The sequence below is a fragment of the Hypomesus nipponensis genome, chromosome 12, assembly GCF_054491055.1.
Source record: "Hypomesus nipponensis isolate SF chromosome 12, ASM5449105v1, whole genome shotgun sequence".
Classification (NCBI taxonomy): Eukaryota; Metazoa; Chordata; class Actinopteri; order Osmeriformes; family Osmeridae; genus Hypomesus; species Hypomesus nipponensis.
Window position 1 is genome coordinate 1,712,501 of NC_140372.1, and position 20,427 is coordinate 1,732,927.

At 46.9% G+C, this 20,427-nt stretch overlaps 2 protein-coding genes across 2 annotated transcripts in view; both read left to right on the plus strand.

The window, feature by feature from the left end:
- The window catches only part of ercc3 (excision repair cross-complementation group 3), a 16,158-nt gene extending 7,284 nt beyond the window's left edge, over positions 1 to 8,874 (plus strand). Inside the window, exons 8-16 of the mRNA XM_084667723.1 lie at positions 1,535 to 1,698; positions 1,867 to 2,017; positions 2,160 to 2,344; positions 3,316 to 3,518; positions 4,806 to 4,902; positions 6,353 to 6,470; positions 6,893 to 7,011; positions 7,512 to 7,661; positions 8,019 to 8,874. Of these exons, the coding sequence (XP_084523849.1) occupies positions 1,535 to 1,698; positions 1,867 to 2,017; positions 2,160 to 2,344; positions 3,316 to 3,518; positions 4,806 to 4,902; positions 6,353 to 6,470; positions 6,893 to 7,011; positions 7,512 to 7,661; positions 8,019 to 8,150 (1,319 nt within the window). The 3' untranslated portion in view covers positions 8,151 to 8,874. The remainder of the gene's footprint in view (positions 1 to 1,534; positions 1,699 to 1,866; positions 2,018 to 2,159; positions 2,345 to 3,315; positions 3,519 to 4,805; positions 4,903 to 6,352; positions 6,471 to 6,892; positions 7,012 to 7,511; positions 7,662 to 8,018) is intronic.
- A 4,638-nt stretch (positions 8,875 to 13,512) lies between these two features.
- Positions 13,513 to 20,390, plus strand: cyp27c1 (cytochrome P450, family 27, subfamily C, polypeptide 1). The gene is made up of 9 exons (XM_084668689.1): positions 13,513 to 14,070; positions 14,732 to 14,922; positions 15,787 to 15,986; positions 16,203 to 16,412; positions 16,826 to 16,989; positions 17,653 to 17,819; positions 18,022 to 18,100; positions 18,478 to 18,681; positions 19,080 to 20,390. The coding sequence occupies exons 1-9, from the start codon at positions 13,771 to 13,773 to the stop codon at positions 19,197 to 19,199; spliced, it is 1,635 nt and encodes a 544-aa protein (XP_084524815.1). The 5' UTR covers positions 13,513 to 13,770; the 3' UTR covers positions 19,200 to 20,390.
- The last annotated feature ends 37 nt before the right edge of the window (positions 20,391 to 20,427 follow it).

Below are 20,427 nucleotides of genomic sequence, written 5' to 3' on the forward strand. Positions count from 1 at the left end.
TTCATTGTCTCCTTATTCCTATCAAAGTCAATGTTCAGCCTATAGGCTATGTTCATTTGCTAAGTCACATTTCAGATCGGTTATAGAGAGTGAAATATTTAGGTGTACCCTAACCAGCAGACAACAAATTCAACCCGCGGCAACACTTCAAAAGTAGCCCAATTCCGCGGGAAAACCGCGAACCCGGCAAAACTGGATCTGGGTCTTCCTCCAACTAGCAACTCAATTTGTTCTGAGGTAAAGTCCGGTCAGAGCCTGTTAAGAATATATAAAAAATAGACATTCTCTAGTTCGGTCATTCTGAAATCGTCTACTTTTTCCTGTAAAAGCAAACTGTTTCACCTTTGGCCTAGTTCAGACAAAATCTGAATTTCCGCAATCTGAATTTCAAGAATCCGAATTTTAGAAACGTGTATTTTTAGATCAAAATAATTCAGTTTGATTAAATTCGGCATACAAATAATTCATATATTATATATTCAACGGAAAAATATTTCAGTTGAGTTCATGAAATTTGACACAAATATTTCAGATCTTTCATATTCAAATTCAGATACTTTTGTCAGCTTTCTAGCTCCATACCTGTTCCCTATACCGTGTGAGACAATGTTTAAGCCTAAGCAAACTTCTAAGTTCATAAAACTTAACTTTAATTAGCCCAATATATAATTTTAATAGACACAATTTATTCTATAAGACATGCATCCTTTATAGAGTTGTACAAACATTGTTTCTATTGCTATATTCACTAGTGAACAGTGCGTGCGATGCATTCGGTGATTAAGATGCCACAAATATTAATAACTGGAATTATAGATAGTGCCGTACCCTAATGCAGCTGGTGATGACAGTTCATGATTGTAATGTATTATAAATTATTTAAGAATAGCACCGACACACGCTTCACAGCGCAGTAGAGATTGCGTGTGTGCGTCCTTGAGAACTGTAAGTTGTATAACTTATGTTGTCAGTTCAGTTGAGCCTGTTATTATATTAGTCTATAGTTCTTGCAAATTTAAATGAAGTTAACTGGTGATATTCGTTTGTATTCTTCCCCTGCTAGCGAAATTGCACGTCTGTTGATTAGGTAGCGATTGCTGCCGTTGCTCACGTTTGTATTTTAGGTGCATTATTATGCTGAAGTAGTTTTAATTAATAAATAATGGGTATATTGCTATTTGCTACAGAATGCTTAGCCTATCAAGATCAAAGGAAGCAGACAGTGTATAGTGCAGACAGTGGGGGGGGGGGGGGGGGGGGGGGCACTCAAATCCTAGAAAAAACACTGGAGTCTATTATGAATGATTATGAGTTTTACGTGCAGTGTACATCGATTGGAAATAATCAAAATGGCCTTTGTTCTGTTAATTAAAACACATATTTGAAAGGTATTAGACTGGTAAAAGGCCAGGCCATGCTGTTATGATTAATTGCAAACGTGGTTTTAAAGCACAATACTGTTCTCCTGAAATCCTCCATTAAAATTACACAAGGCCCACTAGGATAGGAAAATCAAACGCGTGTGTGTGTCCAGGTGCGGGGAAGTCCCTGGTGGGAGTGACGGCAGCATGCACGGTGAGGAAGCGCTGCCTGGTTCTGGGAAACTCTTCTGTATCAGTGGAGCAGTGGAAGTCCCAGTTCAAGATGTGGTCCACCATCGACGACTCCCAGATCTGTCGCTTCACCTCCGACGCCAAGGTAGCCCCTGGAACATACATATACTCACCCTCTGGGAGATCATTTTAAACATCCTCTGGGGTGTACAACAATAATTGTTTTTGTATGTCGCTGTGGATAAAATCAACCTGCTAAGTGAGTGAATAGTAAGTGTGAGTACAGTCTGGGTACTGGATATCCCTGTGACAGGACAAGCCCATCGGCTGCTCTGTAGCCATCAGCACCTACTCCATGCTGGGTCACACCACCAAGCGCTCCTGGGAGGCAGAGAGGGTCATGGAGTGGATGAGGAGCCAGGAGTGGGGCCTCATTATCCTGGATGAGGTTCACACCATCCCCGGTGAGCTCACGTCATCCATCCTGCCTTACTTTCTGTCATCCTCCCTGCTCCAACCTCCCGTTTTTTTGAATCGGCTGTGTCGGAGTAGGGAAGCACCTAGACCAGACACACCCAAACAGACGCTTGCTCATCTTGTCCTCAGCCAAGATGTTCCGGCGTGTTCTGACCATCGTCCAGGCCCATTGCAAGTTGGGCCTCACTGCCACGCTGGTCAGGGAGGACGACAAGATCGTGGACCTGAACTTTCTGATTGGACCCAAGCTGTTCGAGGCCAACTGGATGGAGCTGCAGAACAACGGCTACATCGCCAAGGTCCAGTGTGCAGAGGTGCTTAGCTAAGGTCCAATGTGCAGAGGTGCTTAGCTAAGGTCCAGTGTGCAGAGGTGCTTAGCTAAGGTCCAGTGTGCAGAGGTGCTTAGCTAAGGTCCAGTGTGCAGAGGTGCTTAGCTAAGGTCCAGTGTGCAGAGGTGCTTAGCTAAGGTCCAGTGTGCAGAGGTGCTTAGCTAAGGTCCAGTGTGCAGAGGTGCTTAGCTAAGGTCCAGTGTGCAGAGGTGCTTAGCTAAGGTCCAGTGTGCAGAGGTGCTTAGCTAAGGTCCAGTGTGCAGAGGTGCTTAGCTAAGGTCCAGTGTGCAGAGGTGCTTAGCTAAGGTCCAGTGTGCAGAGGTGCTTAGCTAAGGTCCAGTGTGCAGAGGTGCATTCAACGTGTCGTAAGATGGAATAGAGCTTCCCTCCTGGCAGCCTCCCTGTAGGGCCTGACCACAGCAGCCTGGGTTTGAATCTGGCCATGGCTCTTCACTGCATGTCTTCCCCTCTCTCTCTCTCTCTCTCTCTCTCTCTCTGTCTCTCTCTCTCTCTCTCTCTCTCTCCTCCTGCCTTTCCTGTCACACTTCACCTAAATACTGTCCAGTAAAGCATGACAAATACCCCCAAATATATCTTTAACACGTTAATGAGCAAATATGTGATAGTTCGAATGTGGATTCCACAGTGTAACATCACAAATATGTGATGTGAACATTCCAATTGAATATTTTCTGACAAAAACTAGGTGACAACTGCTTTTGGATGGCTTCAGAATGTATTAATTAGAAGGCTAACAAGTAAGAATAACAATGGTTTAATGCTAGGTAACTTAGCCCGGAAGCTGACTAAGCTAGCTACCGTTTTGAAAAAAATTACTTGGCTGTGGGGACCTTCGGAAATATTTGGAACTCACTCATTAAAAAAAATGGACTGTATGCGATGTTAGCTGTGGTGACAGCTTCTGGTGTGTCCCACCGCCCTCTACCTGCTGCCAGGTGTGGTGTCCCATGTCTCCAGAGTTCTACCGCGAGTACGTGGCCATCAAGACGAGGAAGCGCATGCTGCTGTACACCATGAACCCCAACAAGTTCCGCGCCTGCCAGTTCCTCATCCGCTTCCACGAGCGCCGCAACGACAAGATCATGGTGTTCGCTGACAACGTGTTTGCTCTGAAGGAGTACGCAGTCCGCCTCAACAAGTACGCTGCCGCTCCGCTAGTCGTCACTCAGACCAGAGACCCCTGTTGCTTCCCCTCAGACCCCCTGTTGCTTCCCCTCAGACCCCCTGTTGCTTCCCCTCAGACCCCCTGTTGCTTCCCCTCAGACCCCCTGTTGCTTCCCCTCAGACCCCCTGTTGCTTCCCCTCAGACCCCCTGTTGCTTCCCCTCAGACCCCCTGTTGCTTCCCCTCAGACCCCCTGTTGCTTCCCCTCAGACCCCCTGTTGCTTCCCCTCAGACCCCCTGTTGCTTCCCCTCAGACCCCCTGTTGCTTCCCCTCAGACCCCCTGTTGCTTCCCCTCAGACCCCCTGTTGCTTCCCCTCAGACCCCCTGTTGCTTCCCCTCAGACCCCCTGTTGCTTCCCCTCAGACCCCCTGTTGCTTCCCCTCAGACCCCCTGTTGCTTCCCCTCAGACCCCCTGTTGCTTCCCCTCAGACCCCCTGTTGCTTCCCCTCAGACCCGCTGTTGCTTCCCCTCAGACCCCCTGTTGCTTCCCCTCAGACCCCCTGTTGCTTCCCCTCAGACCCCCTGTTGCTTCCCCTCAGACCCCCTGTTGCTTCCCCTCAGACCCCCTGTTGCTTCCCCTCAGACCCCCTGTTGCTTCCCCTCAGACCCCCTGTTGCTTCCCCTCAGACCCCCTGTTGCTTCCCCTCAGACCCGCTGTTGCAACTTGTTGTCTTGTTTACTGCTAATCCTACTTCCTGTTTTGCGCTGAAGAAACAGGTGTCTTTGTGTAAGGTTAAATTCCCACTCCTGTCGTTTTGACTTTGGTTACGGTGCCTGTGAAGTGGACCGGTATGTCCGTGTACATGAAGCAGTTGTGTCCTTTAAAACAGCCCTTCCTCCTTCCTGTTCTTCACCTTCATCCCTCCTTCTCTTGTCTTTCCATACATCCCGTCTGCCATACCTCCCTCTCTCTCTCTCTCTCTCTCTCTCTCTCTCTCTCTCTCTCTCTCTCTCTCTCTCTCTCTCTCTCTCTCTCTCTCTCTCTCTCTCTCTCTCTCTCTCTCTCTCTCTCTCTCTCTCTCTCTCTCTCTCTTCCTCCTTCTCCATACCTCTCTCTCTCTCTCTCTCTTCCTCCTTCTCCATACCTCTCTCTCTCTCTCTCTCTCTCTCTCCTCCTTCTCCATACCTCTCTCTCTCTCTCTCTCTCTCTCTCTCTCTCTCTCTTCTCCTTCTCCATACCTCTCTCTCTCTCCCCCTCCATACCTCCCACTCTCTCCCTCCCTCCATACCTCTCTCTCTGTCTCCATATCTCCCTCTCCAGACCCTACATCTATGGGCCGACATCCCAGGGAGAGCGTATGCAGATCCTGCAGAACTTCAAACACAACCCAAAGATCAACACCATCTTCATCTCCAAGGTAATCTGCCTCGTTGACCTAAAATGATGAAACGAGGCAGAAAATTGCTTGATTAATTAACAGAACAAAGACCATTTTGATTATTTCCAATCGAAGTACACTGCACGTAAAACTCATAGACTCCAGTGTTTTTTCTAGGATTTGAGTGCCCCCCCCCCCCCCCACTGTCTGCACTATACACTGTCTGCTTCCTTTGATCTTGGTAGGCTAAGCATTCTGTAGCAAATAGCAATATACCCATTATTTATTAATTAAAACTACTTAAGCACAATAATGCACCTAAAATACAAACGTGAGCAACGGCAGTACTCGCTACCGAGTCAACTTGCATAAATTTGCAAGAACTATAGACAAATACAATAACAGGCTTAATAAAAACAATCGTTATTGCTCCCTTTGGGGACCATAACACGAATACCAGCAAGACTCTAGGGCTGTTTTGCCAGTGATGTTTGAATGTTGCCACTAAACAGCATAATATTCTTAATCATTTCTTAATTTATTTATTTTTTGTTGGCAATTTGGACTTGTTTCCTCTGTTAGTAGTTAGGAGATCAGAAAGGATTTCCTGGAAGCTCACACTTAGTTTTTCATATACGGTTCAGGCGAGGCAAGTGCGCACCTTCACATTTCTATGGTCTTATTTGCTTAAGTATTCTGAGAAAGAAAGTTATCAGGTTTTAATTGGGTCCCGGTTTGAAGGGAGTGTGTTCTGTTTGGAATGAGAAGGCTGTTCATAGACTGAGTGAACTGAGTGAACTGAAGCTGGATGCTGTTATGTCCTTTTCACTCAGCTGTTTAAGGTCAAAGTACTTGGGGAATGTTTTATCACAAGCTTTGTATTTTTGGGGCAAAGTCCCCAGTTTGAATAAGTACATGAAAGGAACATGTGGGACATTGCTGTGGGTGCAGTTTGTATATTTCTCTGGTAAGGTTTTTAGATTTCTCAAGAAATAGTGAAATAATAATGATGTAAAGTATAAAATTGGACGTTAATATCCCTGGTGGGTGAGAGGTCTGAGATTTTGTAAGGATAGGCGCGCTCTACTTCCAAAATAAAGGCGATTTAGGGTGCGAGTGAAAAAGACTAACTTAAAGTAGAAAAAAACGCACTCTCAAGCTTGTCTCATTGCTTATTTTGACCAGTTTATTCACAGACGCGTTTCGTCCTTAGCACACTGACAATGACTGATGGAATAAACTGGTCAAAATAAGCAATGAGACAAGCTTGAGTGCGGTATTTCTACTTTAAGTTGAAAGGTCTGAGAGCCACTGTTACGAACAGTAAAGGAACTACACATACACTGTCACCGTGGTGACGACCCTGCACACTGTCACCGTGGTGACGACCCTGCACACTGTCACCGTGGTGACGACCCCGCACACTGTCACCGTGGTGACGACCCTGCACACTGTCACCGTGGTGACGACCCTGCCCTCTCTGTCCCAGGTGGGTGACACCTCCTTCGACCTCCCGGAGGCCAACGTCCTCATCCAGATCTCCTCCCACGGGGGCTCCCGCCGGCAGGAGGCCCAGAGGCTGGGCCGCGTCCTCAGAGCCAAGAAAGGTGACCCCACCCCGCAGGACACTGGACCAGCAGCGTCCTAGACAAACCTAGAATAACAACTCTTAGAACATACACAAGTCCTAACGAGTTGCTTTTCCCATCAACAATATATTATATGAATAAAGTTTGAAGAATTGAATGATAATTTAACGTACAGCTAAGAAATAACCTAAACTAATTAAGTAATCCTATGTATACATTTACATAATGTCAAGGGAATTAGGGGTGGGTTAAAAAATCGATTCACACTCGAATTGCGATTCAGTCTTGTAGCGATTCACAAATTTAGAATGTATTTATTTATTTTGAATCGTGACCCCAACAATCGATTGTAATCTAATCGTGAGGTACCAAAAGATCACTTTCCTTTCATTTGACTATCTCTCTCTTCTCACACACACACACCCTCGGTTCCTGTGTAGGGATGGTGGCAGAGGAATACAACGCCTACTTCTACTCTCTGGTCTCTCAGGACACCCAGGAAATGGCCTACTCCACTAAGAGACAGAGGTTCCTAGTGGACCAGGGATACAGCTTCAAGGTACACACACACAAACACACACCTATCCAAGCCCCTGTGCTCTCTCCTAGCTGCTCAGCCCCCATACTCGACAGCCTCCTAAGATGTTCACCAGAGACTCAAATGAACGACCTACACACATCAAAGCAACACAGTCAGACTCCCTGCTATTTCAGGCTTAGCTTTTGGATCTGAAGGCTTTTGGCTTCAAGCCCCATTCAGTCCCTCCAGTCTACCTCTCCCCATCCCCACCTCCCTTCCCCCAACACCAACCCTGATCAGCCCCCTCCCCCTGCAGTTAGCACATCTGTCTGTTCCGAGGTGAGAAGCTCTCTCCTGCTCAGACTCTCTGGTGTTTCACCTCCCGCCCAGTGATTCACACACTCTCACTCAGGAGAGACACTGGCCTCACTCAGGAGAGACACTGGCCTCACAAAGACTTCTGTCGTTGTTTTGTTTTGCTTGATTCACATTCAAGTAGTTGTGAGGTAACTGTGGTCTCTGCTCCCTGGGGACTCCAGGTCATAACCAAGATGGCGGGCATGGAGGAGGATGACCTGATGTTCTCCTCCAGAGAGGAGCAGTACCAGCTGCTGCAGAAGGTTCTAGCTGCGTCCGATCTGGATGCCGAGGAGGAGGTGGTGATGGGGGAGCTGGGAGGAAGACCTCAGGTACCCTGCTTGGTATACTGCTGCGTGTGTGTGTGTGTGTGAGTCTTATCCTCAAACAGCCCTGGCTTTCTTTGCCAAGCAACTTACAATTAGTAGTACTCAGATGAAGGGCCCCCTTTTTTTCTTCTAAGAAAACATCAAATCCTTGAGCAATAGCATGTACCGACGTCTTAAATCTCTGGCTTGGTGGTTTTGTTGTTAATCCAGTGAGTTACTTACAGCGCTGACCTTGAGAGCTGAGGACAAGCTCTGTGTCCAATATTTAGTTGTTTCAAATAGTTTATCTCTTTGTCCATCCCTCTTTCATCCCTCCATATCTCTCATCATCCCTCCTTCTCTCCATCCCTCTGTCTCCAGTTCTCCAGGCGAGCCGGCACGATGGGCTCCATGTCTGGAGCTGATGATGCCTTCTACATGGAGTACAGCCGCAGCAGCCGGGCCTCCCTGGGCAAGAACATCCACCCGCTCTTCAAACGCTTCCGCAAGTAGACGGCTCCACTGCGGGGCGTGGCTCTGCAGGGAGGCGTGGCTCCGCAGGGGGCGTGGCTCCACAGGGGGCGTGGCTCCACAGGGGGCGTGGCTCTGCAGGGGTTGCAAGGATGGCGAGCACACTGGGAGAGGAACCCAACACGGAGCTGATGATGATGATGATGATGATGATGGGATGATGATGATGGTGATGGTGGTGGAGGAGAGGTTGAAGGATGAAGAAGTGATGGAGGCCTGCAGTCAGTCTGTCCTCTGAGTGTACGTCCAGGAGGACAGGCGTTGGAGCAGGATCCTCCCCAGCGTTTGGCCCTGCTACCCTGAGTCCTCTCAGTGGACACAGGGCTGGGGCCGCCACTTGAATGACATCTGTTATAATCTGGCTTCATATGGAACTCTTCCCCCCCCCCCCCCCAATGGTGCAGACTTTTGGGTAACTGCCAAAGCAAAATGCATTCCGGGCCCATCTTGCAGACGGCTGGAAACCAGCCTGTCGAGTCCCACCTAAATTGGTTTTGTTGATAAGTTATTTCATGCTGTGTTCATGTATTAGGTTTAATCACCCAGAAACTGTTTTTGTTACAAATATAACAATTAAAAATGTTCTCTGTTACTTTTTACAGTAAAAACAAGTTGTTTATAGTTTGTGTCCTGAACGGACCTGCAATTTCTGTTTTTTTCTGGACCCCAAATTGAAAATTGTTAATAAAACAGGAAAAAAGTCATACTTTTTGTTGTTTAAAGACTCTTTAATAAATAGATTTCACTGGTGCAGGGCTGTTTGAGGGATCCACAGATAAACCAATCATCAGTCACCTTCCATGTAGTTAACCTTTCTGTCTGAGGAGAGGAAAGGAAGAGAGAGTAGATGGCTGTTTCTCAGCGGTTAGAGTGTTTGCAGATCAATAGGTTGCAGGTTCAACTCTCTATATTGCTTTTGGATAAAAGTGTCTCCTAAATGAATACATCATTATTTTCTTCCCAATATCTCCCATTTCCCCTTAGGTGAAGCGTAGCTCTCCCCCTCCCCACCTCCCTTCCCCCAACACCAACCCTGATCCACCCCCTCCCTCTGCAGTTAGCACATCTGTCTGCTCCGAGGTGAGAAGCTCTCTCCTGCTCAGACTCTCTGGTGTTTCACCTCCCGCCCAGTGATTCACACACTCTCACTCAGGAGAGACACTGGCCTCACAAAGACTTCTGTCCCTGTCGTTGTTTGTTTGTTTTGATGACCTGATGTTCTCCAGAGGAACAGTACCAGCTGCTGCAGAAGGTTCTAGCTGCGTCTTATCTGGATGCCGAGGAGGAGGTGGTGATGGGGGAGCTGGGAGGAAGACCTCAGGTAACCTGCTTGGTATACTGCTGCGTGTGTGTGTGTGTGTGAGTCTTATCCTCAAACAGCCCTGGCTTTCTTTGCCAAGCAACTTACAATTAGTAGTACTCAGATGAAGGGCCCCCTTTTTTTCTTCTTAGAAAACATCAAATCCTTAAGCAATAGCATGTACCGACGTCTTAAATCTCTGGCTTGGTGGTTTTGTTGTTAATCCAGTGAGTTACTTACAGCGCTGACCTTGAGAGCTGAGGACAAGCTCTGTGTCCAATAATTAGTTATTTCAAATAGTTTATCTCTTTTTCCATCCCTCTTTCATCCCTCCATATCTCTCATCATCCCTCCATCCCTCTGTCTCCAGTTCTCCAGGCGAGCCGGCACGATGGGCTCCATGTCTGGAGCTGATGATGCCTTCTACATGGAGTACAGCCGCAGCAGCCGGGCCTCCCTGGGCAAGAACATCCACCCGCTCTTCAAACGCTTCCATGTAGTTGACCGTGCTGTCTGAGGAGAGTAGAGGAGGGAGGAGGAGAGGGGAGAGGAGAGAGTAGATGGCTGTTGCTCAGTGGTTAGAGTGTTTGCAGATCAATAGGTTGCAGGTTCAATATATTGCTTTTGGATAAAAGTGTCTGCTAAATGAATACATTATCATTATCTTTCCCAATATCTACTTTTTCCCCTGAAGTGAAGCGTAGCTCTCCATACCCCCAACCCCTTTTTCCCCCAACCCCAATGTCAACCCTCCCTCCTCCTCCACTTAGCACATCTCTCTGTTCCGTCTCCTGCTCAGACACCCTGGTGTTTCATAGCACATCTCTCTGGTCCGTCTCCTGCTCAGACTCACACAAAACAACTTTAACGAGTGATTGTAGAGTGTTTGCAGATCAATAGGTTGTGGGTTCAACCCTCTATATTGCTTTTGGATAAAAGTGTCTGCTAAATGAATACATAATAATTATTTCTTGCCAATATCCCCCTTTTCTCCTGAAGTGAAGCGTAACGCCTGATATTTGAGTGTCAGTTCTGCTCTGCAGTGTGAGGAGGGGAGGGTGCTGCTCAGAGCTTCTTGGAAACATTTGGAACATGCTGGGAGAGCTTTACAACACTGAGAAAAGACAAACTGGGGATTTGATTTAAGTTGAACAGCTTCAGTCCAGTTAGAATGATCCATACTTGCGCGTACGCACGTAAACACCTTTGCATTTCTGCAAATTTACACACACACACGAACAAACACACACCCAAATACACTCTCAGACAGTCACAGACAGACACACACAGACTCTTATCCTCTTGAAGACCTTCCATTCAAGATGTCCGCCACTCGGAGGCGATGGCTGAGCGTGGGAAAGAATTCAAACCCCCGTCCTGAAACCCAGAGGACCAGCTGCCCCCCTCCTGCCCCCCTCCTGCCCCCCTCCTGCCCCCCTCCTGACCCCCTCCTGCCCCCCTCCTGCCCCCCTCCTGCCCCCCTCCTGCCCCCCTCCTGCCCCCTGCCACTATTAATCCCAGTCTCCATTAACAGCAGCACTGAGGTAAAAAAGAAAAAAAAATCTATGAAATGAAGGAAAACATTCTCACTGGTTCCTCAGGAGACGTACGAAGGGTTGGCAGCCCATTGGAGAAGAGCGAGAGTGACTGTCTTACACTATCTGGAACACCAGCTGTGTGTAAATAAACATTCTCAAAAAAACTTTCATGAGACAGGATTGTTTTTCTTTTTGTCATCTGTAATATTATAGTAAAGTCATTGCACTGTTCTTTTTCTCTAACCACCACTAGATCATCTGCTGTTCTGTATTCAGTCAAGACACTCACGTATTGATTCAACCAGTAATTGTAATGGAAGTAAATTTGCCTTTGGTGGAGTGGTTGTATCTAACAGGGAGCTCCTTGGCTTGGAGCAGCAAGCATAGTGCATAGCACATAGCACAGTACACACAACAGCCAGCAGGGAACATATGATGTTGATCTCCCAGTGGACAGGAAATCAAACCAGACTTATATAACTCTTAGAAAGGCTTCACAAAAACCCACATTGATCAGCATTGATAAGCAACCCAACCCTCAGAAGAAAAGGAAACTCCCTCAAACCTTTTGAGGGACATCCGCTGTGGTGTGGGGGGCTGAAGTGGTCAGCACCTGCCTGGTCCGTCGGTCTGCCAACGTTGACCTGGTCGCCAGTGGACATTGATATGTGACAGTGCCTGTGATGCTGCACTGCCTGTGATGCTGCGCTGATCACAGTCCCCAGCCCTGTGGCTACCTCTGCTTAAACTGACATCTACCAACTGACCCAAGTTGACCACTGTATTTTGGCATTTCAACACACATTGACACTTCTCTGTTGTATGACTATGTTTAGCCTGTGTTCTGCTACTCTCTTTCACCAACCGTCTCTGGAGGAGGGGATCCCTCAGTGAATTGCTTCTCCCAAGGTTTCTTCCAATTTTTTCTCCTGTAGTAAGTTTTTCTGGGAGGTTTTCCTTGTCTTCCTTGAGGGTTGAGGTTGGTTGAGGGGCTGTTCTATGGGTGTATGTGAAGCCCTCTGTGACATTGCTTGTAACAATGTAACATTGCTTGTAACAATGTAACATTGCTTGTAACATTTTTATTTGATTTGGGAATACTGGTGTGTGTGTGTGTGTGTATGTGTGGTGTGTTTGTGTGGGAATTGAGGTTGGGTCTGTCCCCATTTCTTTCCCCACTTCACTTCACTTTTGATATACTTTTAAGAAGTATGTTTGGAAACAGAAAATGGTATACATTTCTTCTGGAGTAGGATGTACGTTTTCTATTATTATACAGCAAAAACAGTCAAAATAATTGTAAAGTACATTACAGGTTACATTTTTTAGATCCATCTCATTCAAATTATTCATGTCTATGAAAATATATTATGCATTGCACATTGAATCTTTTTTGGTACTGAAGCTGTAACCTTAATTACTGCCAACACATTGTGAAACCCTATAATCTTATACTAATAATTATCAATTGGAGTATTAATGAAAAAAACTAAAAAGCTCCTTGAGAAAGAAGCAGACAGAAGGGTTGAATTATGCATTTGAAGGTTATACTGTCAAACTGACTGAAGAACGAACTTCTTCTTGGGGGGGTACAGTTTGTATGATTTGGTAATTTATTATCACACTAGTATTTAATTATCACAGCAAACGATTACACTGCACTAAACTGTAAGTGTAAATGTAAAGTGAAAATAACAAAACCAGTCAGTATGATGACTTGAGCGAATATCATTCACGTCCTACTAAAACAGCGGCCACGCGAAAGGGGATGAGGAAACTGTTTCTTCTACTAAAAAACACAATGCGGGTCACGTGAAAAAATTATCCAAAGACTTGTAGAAAGACCGAGTCTGGAAATGAACGAATCGTTTGTTTCCTCTAGCTACCAGTACAGAGCCTATGCAGGTAACGTGAAAAATGATCCAAAGACTTGTAGAAAGACCGACTGTTTCCTCTAGCTACCAGTACAGAGCCTATGCAGGTCACGTGAAAAATTATCCAAAGACTCGTAGCTTACCCGAAGACCGAGTCGGGCTACTTCGCAGTATTCAAAAGTAAACCTTGAAATACACTATAAGTGTACTAAATGACCTAAAAATTGGGCCAATTCAGTTTAGGCCTACTTAGTACAAAAATAGTATTTACATAAGTACACTGATGGTATACTTTAAGTAAAATGATAATAGTATACTTTTTATACTAATTATACATAAAAAATTAACTTGAAGTTGACTTATTTTTTGTAAGGGTTGGCAGACCACCTTGCTGTAGCTTAACTGTTTTGCTGTAGGTAATTACGCATTCTCGGAAAACCTTTTCACCAGTTTGTATCAAAAGGTTATCGAGGGTATTGAACCGTGTGTGTGTGTGTGTATGGGGTGCAAACTCGTGCCATGTGCTGTGAAAATAGTGTTTTTTTGGGATTTTCTGACTTACGTGATTTCGGTGATGTAACACCATTTTAGGCACGTTGTTCTAGCCTCCCTAACAAGTGAGTTTCTTGAGGGAAACGCCCACAACCATCTGTATAAAGATCACTGGTCTCCCTCCCCAAATATCAACATCCAATCCCTAAGCAGGCTTCAAATTGCAAAAGCAGGCAAAGGCTGAACGGACCACCTTGCAGAACCGTTGGTGCTCCAGAACTACGACAGCAGTCTCGTGCATTGAGCATTCAGAGCGCAAAGCAGCCGTGAACGCCGCAACTTCACCGGGAAACCTTTTGAACAAGTTAAATTTTCAACTTTAAACAAAAACCTGCACAATGGCTCTCCAGAATAAAATTGCGCATCTTTTCTGCAAGAGCCTTCAAACTGAAATGCTGAAAATGCAGTTATCAGTTGTGGGGCGGGGGCTGCACAAGTCTGCAGCCAGCGAGTCCATGCCAATGACCTCTGCGGGTGAGCAGGCTCTACCGGACGGTTTGATTACACCGACGCCGTTGGAGATTGGAAAGGAGGCGGCTGGAATCAAGAGTCTGAAGGAGATGCCGGGTCCAAGTGCCATTGGCAATCTCGTTGAGTTTTTCTACCGCGATGGATTCAGCAGAATCCATGAAATTCAGGTCAGTCTTTTTTTCTTGCATTTTACAGTCAAACTCCGTGTACTGTATTTAGATTCAGGTATGGCCCACTGGTATTAGGCTACTGTGACCAGGAAAATACACAATCTCGATTTTGGGTAAATTAAGGCAGCTTTTAAAGATACCATATCGCAGATCTGTATTTGGACACAGTTCAAAGTTGACGTTTGCTGATGAATCACGTAACAATGAAAAGATCCAATCTAGATTTTTGGGAGACTATAGTAGGCTACTTTGAAAGGAGCGGGACCCACTATATTTGTTTGACATGCAACAACAACAGAGAGACTGATGTTTCTTACTTTTCTCTAAAGCAAGGAGTGACTTACTATTCATGCATAGATCTACATTGCACTTTCCTGTTATTTTCACCCAAATATATTAGCTTCAAATTATACGACTCAAAACATGAGCTACATTGTAAAATGTAAAAAAAACTAATGGCATATGAGTGTGCTTTTCTTAATTCCTAAAACATTATTTATTGAGAAACATTCATAGCCTTCCTACCTGGGTGGTCAGAGCATTTTCACTGCATTGTTCATCGCAAAAACCCTCCTTCTTGATAAGCACATTATCTTATCATATTTTAATCTCCAGCTGACTTTAACCTTTCCCTGTCTGCCTGTCCTTCTGTCCTCAGATGGAGCACTCCCAGAAGTATGGGAAGATCTTCAAGTCCCGCTTCGGGCCCCAGCTGGTGGTGTCGGTGGCGGGGCGTGACCTGGTGGCCCAGGCCCTCAGGGCAGAGGGAGTAGCCCCTCAGAGGGCAAACATGGAGTCCTGGAAGGAGTACCGCGACATGAGGGGTCGTTCCACCGGCCTGATCTCAGCGTGAGTGTCATCTGATCCCCCCTCGTCCTGTACTCAACCCCCCTCCTAACCCCACACCCCTCGTCCTGTACTCAACCCCCCTCCTAACCCCACACCCCTCATCCTGTACTCAACCCCCCTCCTAACCCCACACCCCTCATCCTGTACTCAACCCCCCTCCTAACCCCACACCCCTCATCCTGTACTCAACCCCCCTCCTAACCCCACACCCCTCGTCCTGTACTCAACCCCCCTCCTAACCCCACACCCCTCATCCTGTACTCAACCCCCCTCCTAACCCCACACCCCTCATCCTGTACTCAACCCCCCTCCTAACCCCACACCCCTCGTCCTGTACTCAACCCCCCTCCTAACCCCACACCCCTCGTCCTGTACTCAACCCCCCTCCTAACCCCACACCCCTCATCCTGTACTCAACCCCCCTCCTAACCCCACACCCCTCGTCCTGTACTCAACCCCCCTCCTAACCCCACACCCCTCATCCTGTACTCAACCCCCCTCCTAACCCCACACCCCTCATCCTGTACTCAACCCCCCTCCTAACCCCACACCCCTCGTCCTGTACTCAACCCCCCTCCTAACCCCACACCCCTCATCCTGTACTCAACCCCCCTCCTAACCCCACACCCCTCATCCTGTACTCAACCCCCCTCCTAACCCCACACCCCTCGACCCCAATCATCTGGTGTGTCGACAGCGACGGGAAGGCTTAGTTAACAAGTGTGACCTGTGACCTGTCTGTGAAAGACAGATCCACCCTAGCCAGCAGTGGTTGGGGGGGGGGGGATTGGTGGTGGTGGTGGGTCACATGACGAGGAGAAGGGAGTAGCCTCTAACACTGACTCCTCCCCTCTGTCTGAACAGCGAGGGCGATGATTGGCTGAAGATGAGGAGCGTGCTCAGGCAGCTGATCATGCGGCCGCGGGACGTGGCTGCGTTCAGCGATGACGTGAACGAGGTGGTGAGCGACTTGGTGACCAGGGTGCGCACCCTCCGAGGCCAGCAGGCAGACGGCAGCACCGTCCTCAACATCAACGACATGTTCTTCAAGTACGCCATGGAAGGTAGGACCACCCCGTCCTCCCTGGCCCCGGGAGATAGGACGCTCTGTCAGAATAAGAAAGGCTTTAATCTTATATCCATCCTACAAATTTACTGTATCTCATGTCTGTACTATAAATCTATATTCAGTAGATCTCATACATATTCTACATATCTAGATATATATAAATGCGGTGTTAGATGCGGAATGTAAATGAACCCCCTCCCCCCTCCCTCAGGTGTGGCAGCCATCTTGTACGAGTGTCGCCTGGGTTGCCTGGAGAACGAGATCCCCAAGAAGAGCCAGGACTACATCACCGCTCTGCACCTGATGTTCAGCTCCTTCAAGACCACCATGTACGCTGGAGCCATCCCCAAGTGGCTCCGCCCCCTCATCCCCAAACCCTGGGAGGACTTCTGCAGCTCCTGGGACGGCCTCTTCCACTTCAGTGAGTAATCATCCCTTCTTCTTCTGCTGTCCATCTCTGCTACTTCTGCTTCCCTCTCCCTCTCTCCTCTCTCTCCATGTCTGCTACCTCCATCTCTCTCTATCTCTGCTACTTCTGCTTCTCTCTCTCTCTCTCTCTCTCTCTCTCCATGTCTGCTACCTCCATCTCTCTCTATCTCTGCTACTTCTGCTTCTCTCTCCCTCCATCTCTGCTACGAGCACATTTGTCCACTGTACCTACTGCAGGTACTGAAGTATGAAAAGATGAATCCCCCCCCCTCTCTGTGTGTGGGTGAATGGGTGTGTATCTGATAGCTGGTGCCTGAAAGGACTGTAATGAGAGAACCCTTCACTATCAGCCAAACAGAGATCTAATAGCGGGCCCACACAACTTTGTTTCCCCCCCCCCCCCAGGCCAGATCCACGTTGACAGGCGTCTGGCAGACATCAAGGCGCAGGTGTCCAGGGGGGAGGAAGTGAGGGGAGGGCTCCTCACCCACATGCTGCTCACCAGGGAGATGAACCTGGAGGAGATCTACGCCAACATGACTGAGATGCTGCTGGCCGGCGTGGACACGGTATGACCTGGAGCCACGCGTGTGTGCACAGCCTGGAGGGGAGTGGGGAGGAGGTGTGGTCCCAGGAGCTGTGTGTTGCGGAGGGAGGGAGGGACAGGACATGACATGACAGGATATGAATTAAAGTTGGTGTGACACTCAGACAGAGAGTGGGAAGGAGGAAGAGATGTGCTGATGGAAACAGCTCCATCAGGAAGGGAGATAAGGAGAAGGGCAGGAACGAGGCGTGCAGGAAGGTGACTGTGAAAGGTCACCAACAGGGTTTAGGGAGAGGAGTAATTCATCTTACACAGAGAGGGAGGCAAATGCCTCACCAACCACCTTCTGCTGTGGAGAAGGGCTGTGTGATGAGGCAGGGAGGAGGGAGATTGAAGGGTATGACAGGGATAACTTTAAGAAATATGTGGTACCCAAGCAAAGAAAAGTATGCTTAAAGGATACTTATAAAGTTTAAGTACAAACAAATTGTCTATAAGTATGTGAACATAAAACATCTGTAAATTTCAAGGACATTTCCAATTGGGTAGAAAAAGATAAATATGATGACAACTATAATCTCTCATTTTACAAATGTTAAATAGAAATAAGTAAACAATGTTTCTTCTTGGGAAATGTAAGAATTTAAGAAGTAAAACCAACCTTGAGTGTTCCTCCCTCTTGTAGACGTCGTTCACCCTGTCCTGGGCGTCCTACCTGCTGGCACGCCACCCCCTGATCCAGCAGCAGATCTATGAGGAGGTGACCCGGACGCTGGGGGAGGGAACCATTGCCACAGCCGACGACATCTCACGGTTACCTCTCATCAGGGGGCTGGTGAAGGAGACTCTCAGGTACTGTCTGTTTGTCTCTCTCTCTCTCTCCTCATCTCCAAACTGCTTTGAACATGGATTGTTGTGTAACTTGTGTGTGGCTCCTTGGCTGGGGCCCCCCTTTGTTGCAGCAGTAATGTGACAGGCCTGTCTTTGTGTCCTCCACTTAATCTCTCCCTCTCTCTCCCTCTTCTACTCTCTCTTTCTTTGTCTCTGGGAGCAGGCTGTTTCCAGTTCTCCCTGGCAACGGAAGGATTACTCAAGATGACTTGGTGTTGGGTGGTTACTTCATCCCCAAAGGGGTAAGTGTGTGTGTGCGTGTGTGTGTGTGTGTGTGTGTGTGTGTGTGTGTGTGTGTGTGTGTGTGTGTGTGTGTGTGTGTGTGTGTGTGTGTGTGTGTGTGTGTGTGTGTGTGTGTGTGTGTGTGAAGCTGGCTATTGAACAAGCCAAAGAAAAGGAAGACAACTGTAGCCAAAACCATTGTAGCAAAGATGTAACACAACATTGCATTAGTCAAGCTACAGACAACCACACACACACACAGTGACCATTTAAAAAGACTTGGTCCCAAAAACATATCCTATTTTGGTCTCAGCGAGTTCTATAAACAGATTTGTTTCTGGATCTTTCCGTCAGTAAAACCTAAACCCATGATGGTCTCTCCTCTCTCCCTGACCAGACACAGCTGGCTCTGTGCCACTACTCCACCTCTATGGAGGAGGAGAACTTCCCCGGGGCTAATGACTTCCGTCCAGAGCGTTGGATCAGGAAGGACAACACGGACAGGGTGGATAACTTTGGCTCCATCCCCTTCGGCTACGGCATCCGCAGCTGCATCGGGCGAAGGATCGCTGAGCTGGAGATGCACCTGGCCCTCACACGGGTACGGATCAGACACACACACACACACTAGTGCTCACACACACACACGCTAGTGCTCTCACACACACACACATGCTAGTGCTCTCACACACACACACACACACACTAGTGCTCTCACACACCCTAGTGCTCTCACACACACACACACACACACACGCGCTAGTGCTCTCACACACGCTAGTGCTCTCACACACACACACACACACACTAGTGCTCTCACACACACACACACACACATGCTAGTGCTCTCACACACACACACATGCTAGTGCTCTCACACACACACACATGCTAGTGCTCTCACACACACACACATGCTAGTGCTCTCACACACACACACACGCTAGTGCTCTCACACACATTAGCTGTCTGACGTCAGTGTGTCTCCATTTTTTGCAGCTCATCCAGAATTTCCACATTGGGGTGTCGCCTCTCACAGAGGACGTTAAAGCCAAGACCCACGGCCTGCTATGCCCCGGTGCGCCCATCAACCTGCACTTCATTGACAGGACACACTAGGCACCCTGGGTCTTTGGGTTCCAACGTTAATTATGCCTTATTTGTATAGGATACAAACCTGTTCTGTCCAGTAGTGAACATTTGTTTCAACTGGAAAATAGAACCAGGAAAACGTTTTGCCCATCTTTGGCATTTACATGTTCACCACAGTCTTTGAACCAGTATCACATCGTAGGAGTACTGTTGCAATTTGCTGCCTAGGGGAGAATCTTTACTGTTGACGGAAACAAGGCTTTATAGCATCTCTCACCCCTTTAGAACAGTCTGGTACTGTGGATCTAGGAGGGTGGAGGGCACGCTGGGAAGGCTCGATATCTGGGATGTGGTTTGTGGTTGTCCATATACATTGAAGCTGTGGGCCGAGATAATCGTGCACAGCATAATGTGTATTTGATAATCCTTAATCACAGGATTGTGTTTTGGATTGAGACCAACTCTTCCACTCTAGCTCTGTTCTTCCAAATGTGTCATAAATTGACCTAATCTGCTTACTTACTGATTTGTACACGTGGACTTTGTTGTTCAGACTTATTGAGCGCTTTCTTTGCCTAAGGTCACACTGGAGCCCTTGAGGAACAGAAAGTTATGAAGGGCTTGTGGAAGGTTGTGTTTATAGGCTACTAAGGAAAATGTATAAATGTTTGGTTGTGATTTTAGGACAAATTTGGTTTTGTTTCCCATCCACAAATGATTTAGAATTTGATGACAATTTAGCGACAACATTTACAATATATTTGTGTCTCACATCACAATTGTATGATGAAGGACAGTTGTGTATCCATTTTTAAATGTGAATACGTGCGCTCACGGTAATCTGGATTTATTGTAATATGCCTTTCTAGGTTCACATGTTTCTATCTTATTGTTATAGTTACATTTTTATGAAATGCTATTTTTTTATAGAAAGATATTACCTTTTTTTAAAGGAACAACTTTTAAATTAATTGTTCCTTTTTTCCAACATGTTAACTCGATAAGATCGATATAAAAAAACGATACATTTGGGTATATGAGTATTGATCTGACTTGCTGATGGGATGTGGAGAATGTGTACTGTATGAGTGTGAGATGGGAAGTATACAAAGGAACTGTTAACTTTCTACTATGTATTTATGTCCAACATAATACAATATTGTAACATAGGCTACACTTTTTGTTGTAGAGTCTACAGTGAAACTGGAACCAAATAAAGATGATTTGATTATTCTTTATACCTGTGTTTTTAATA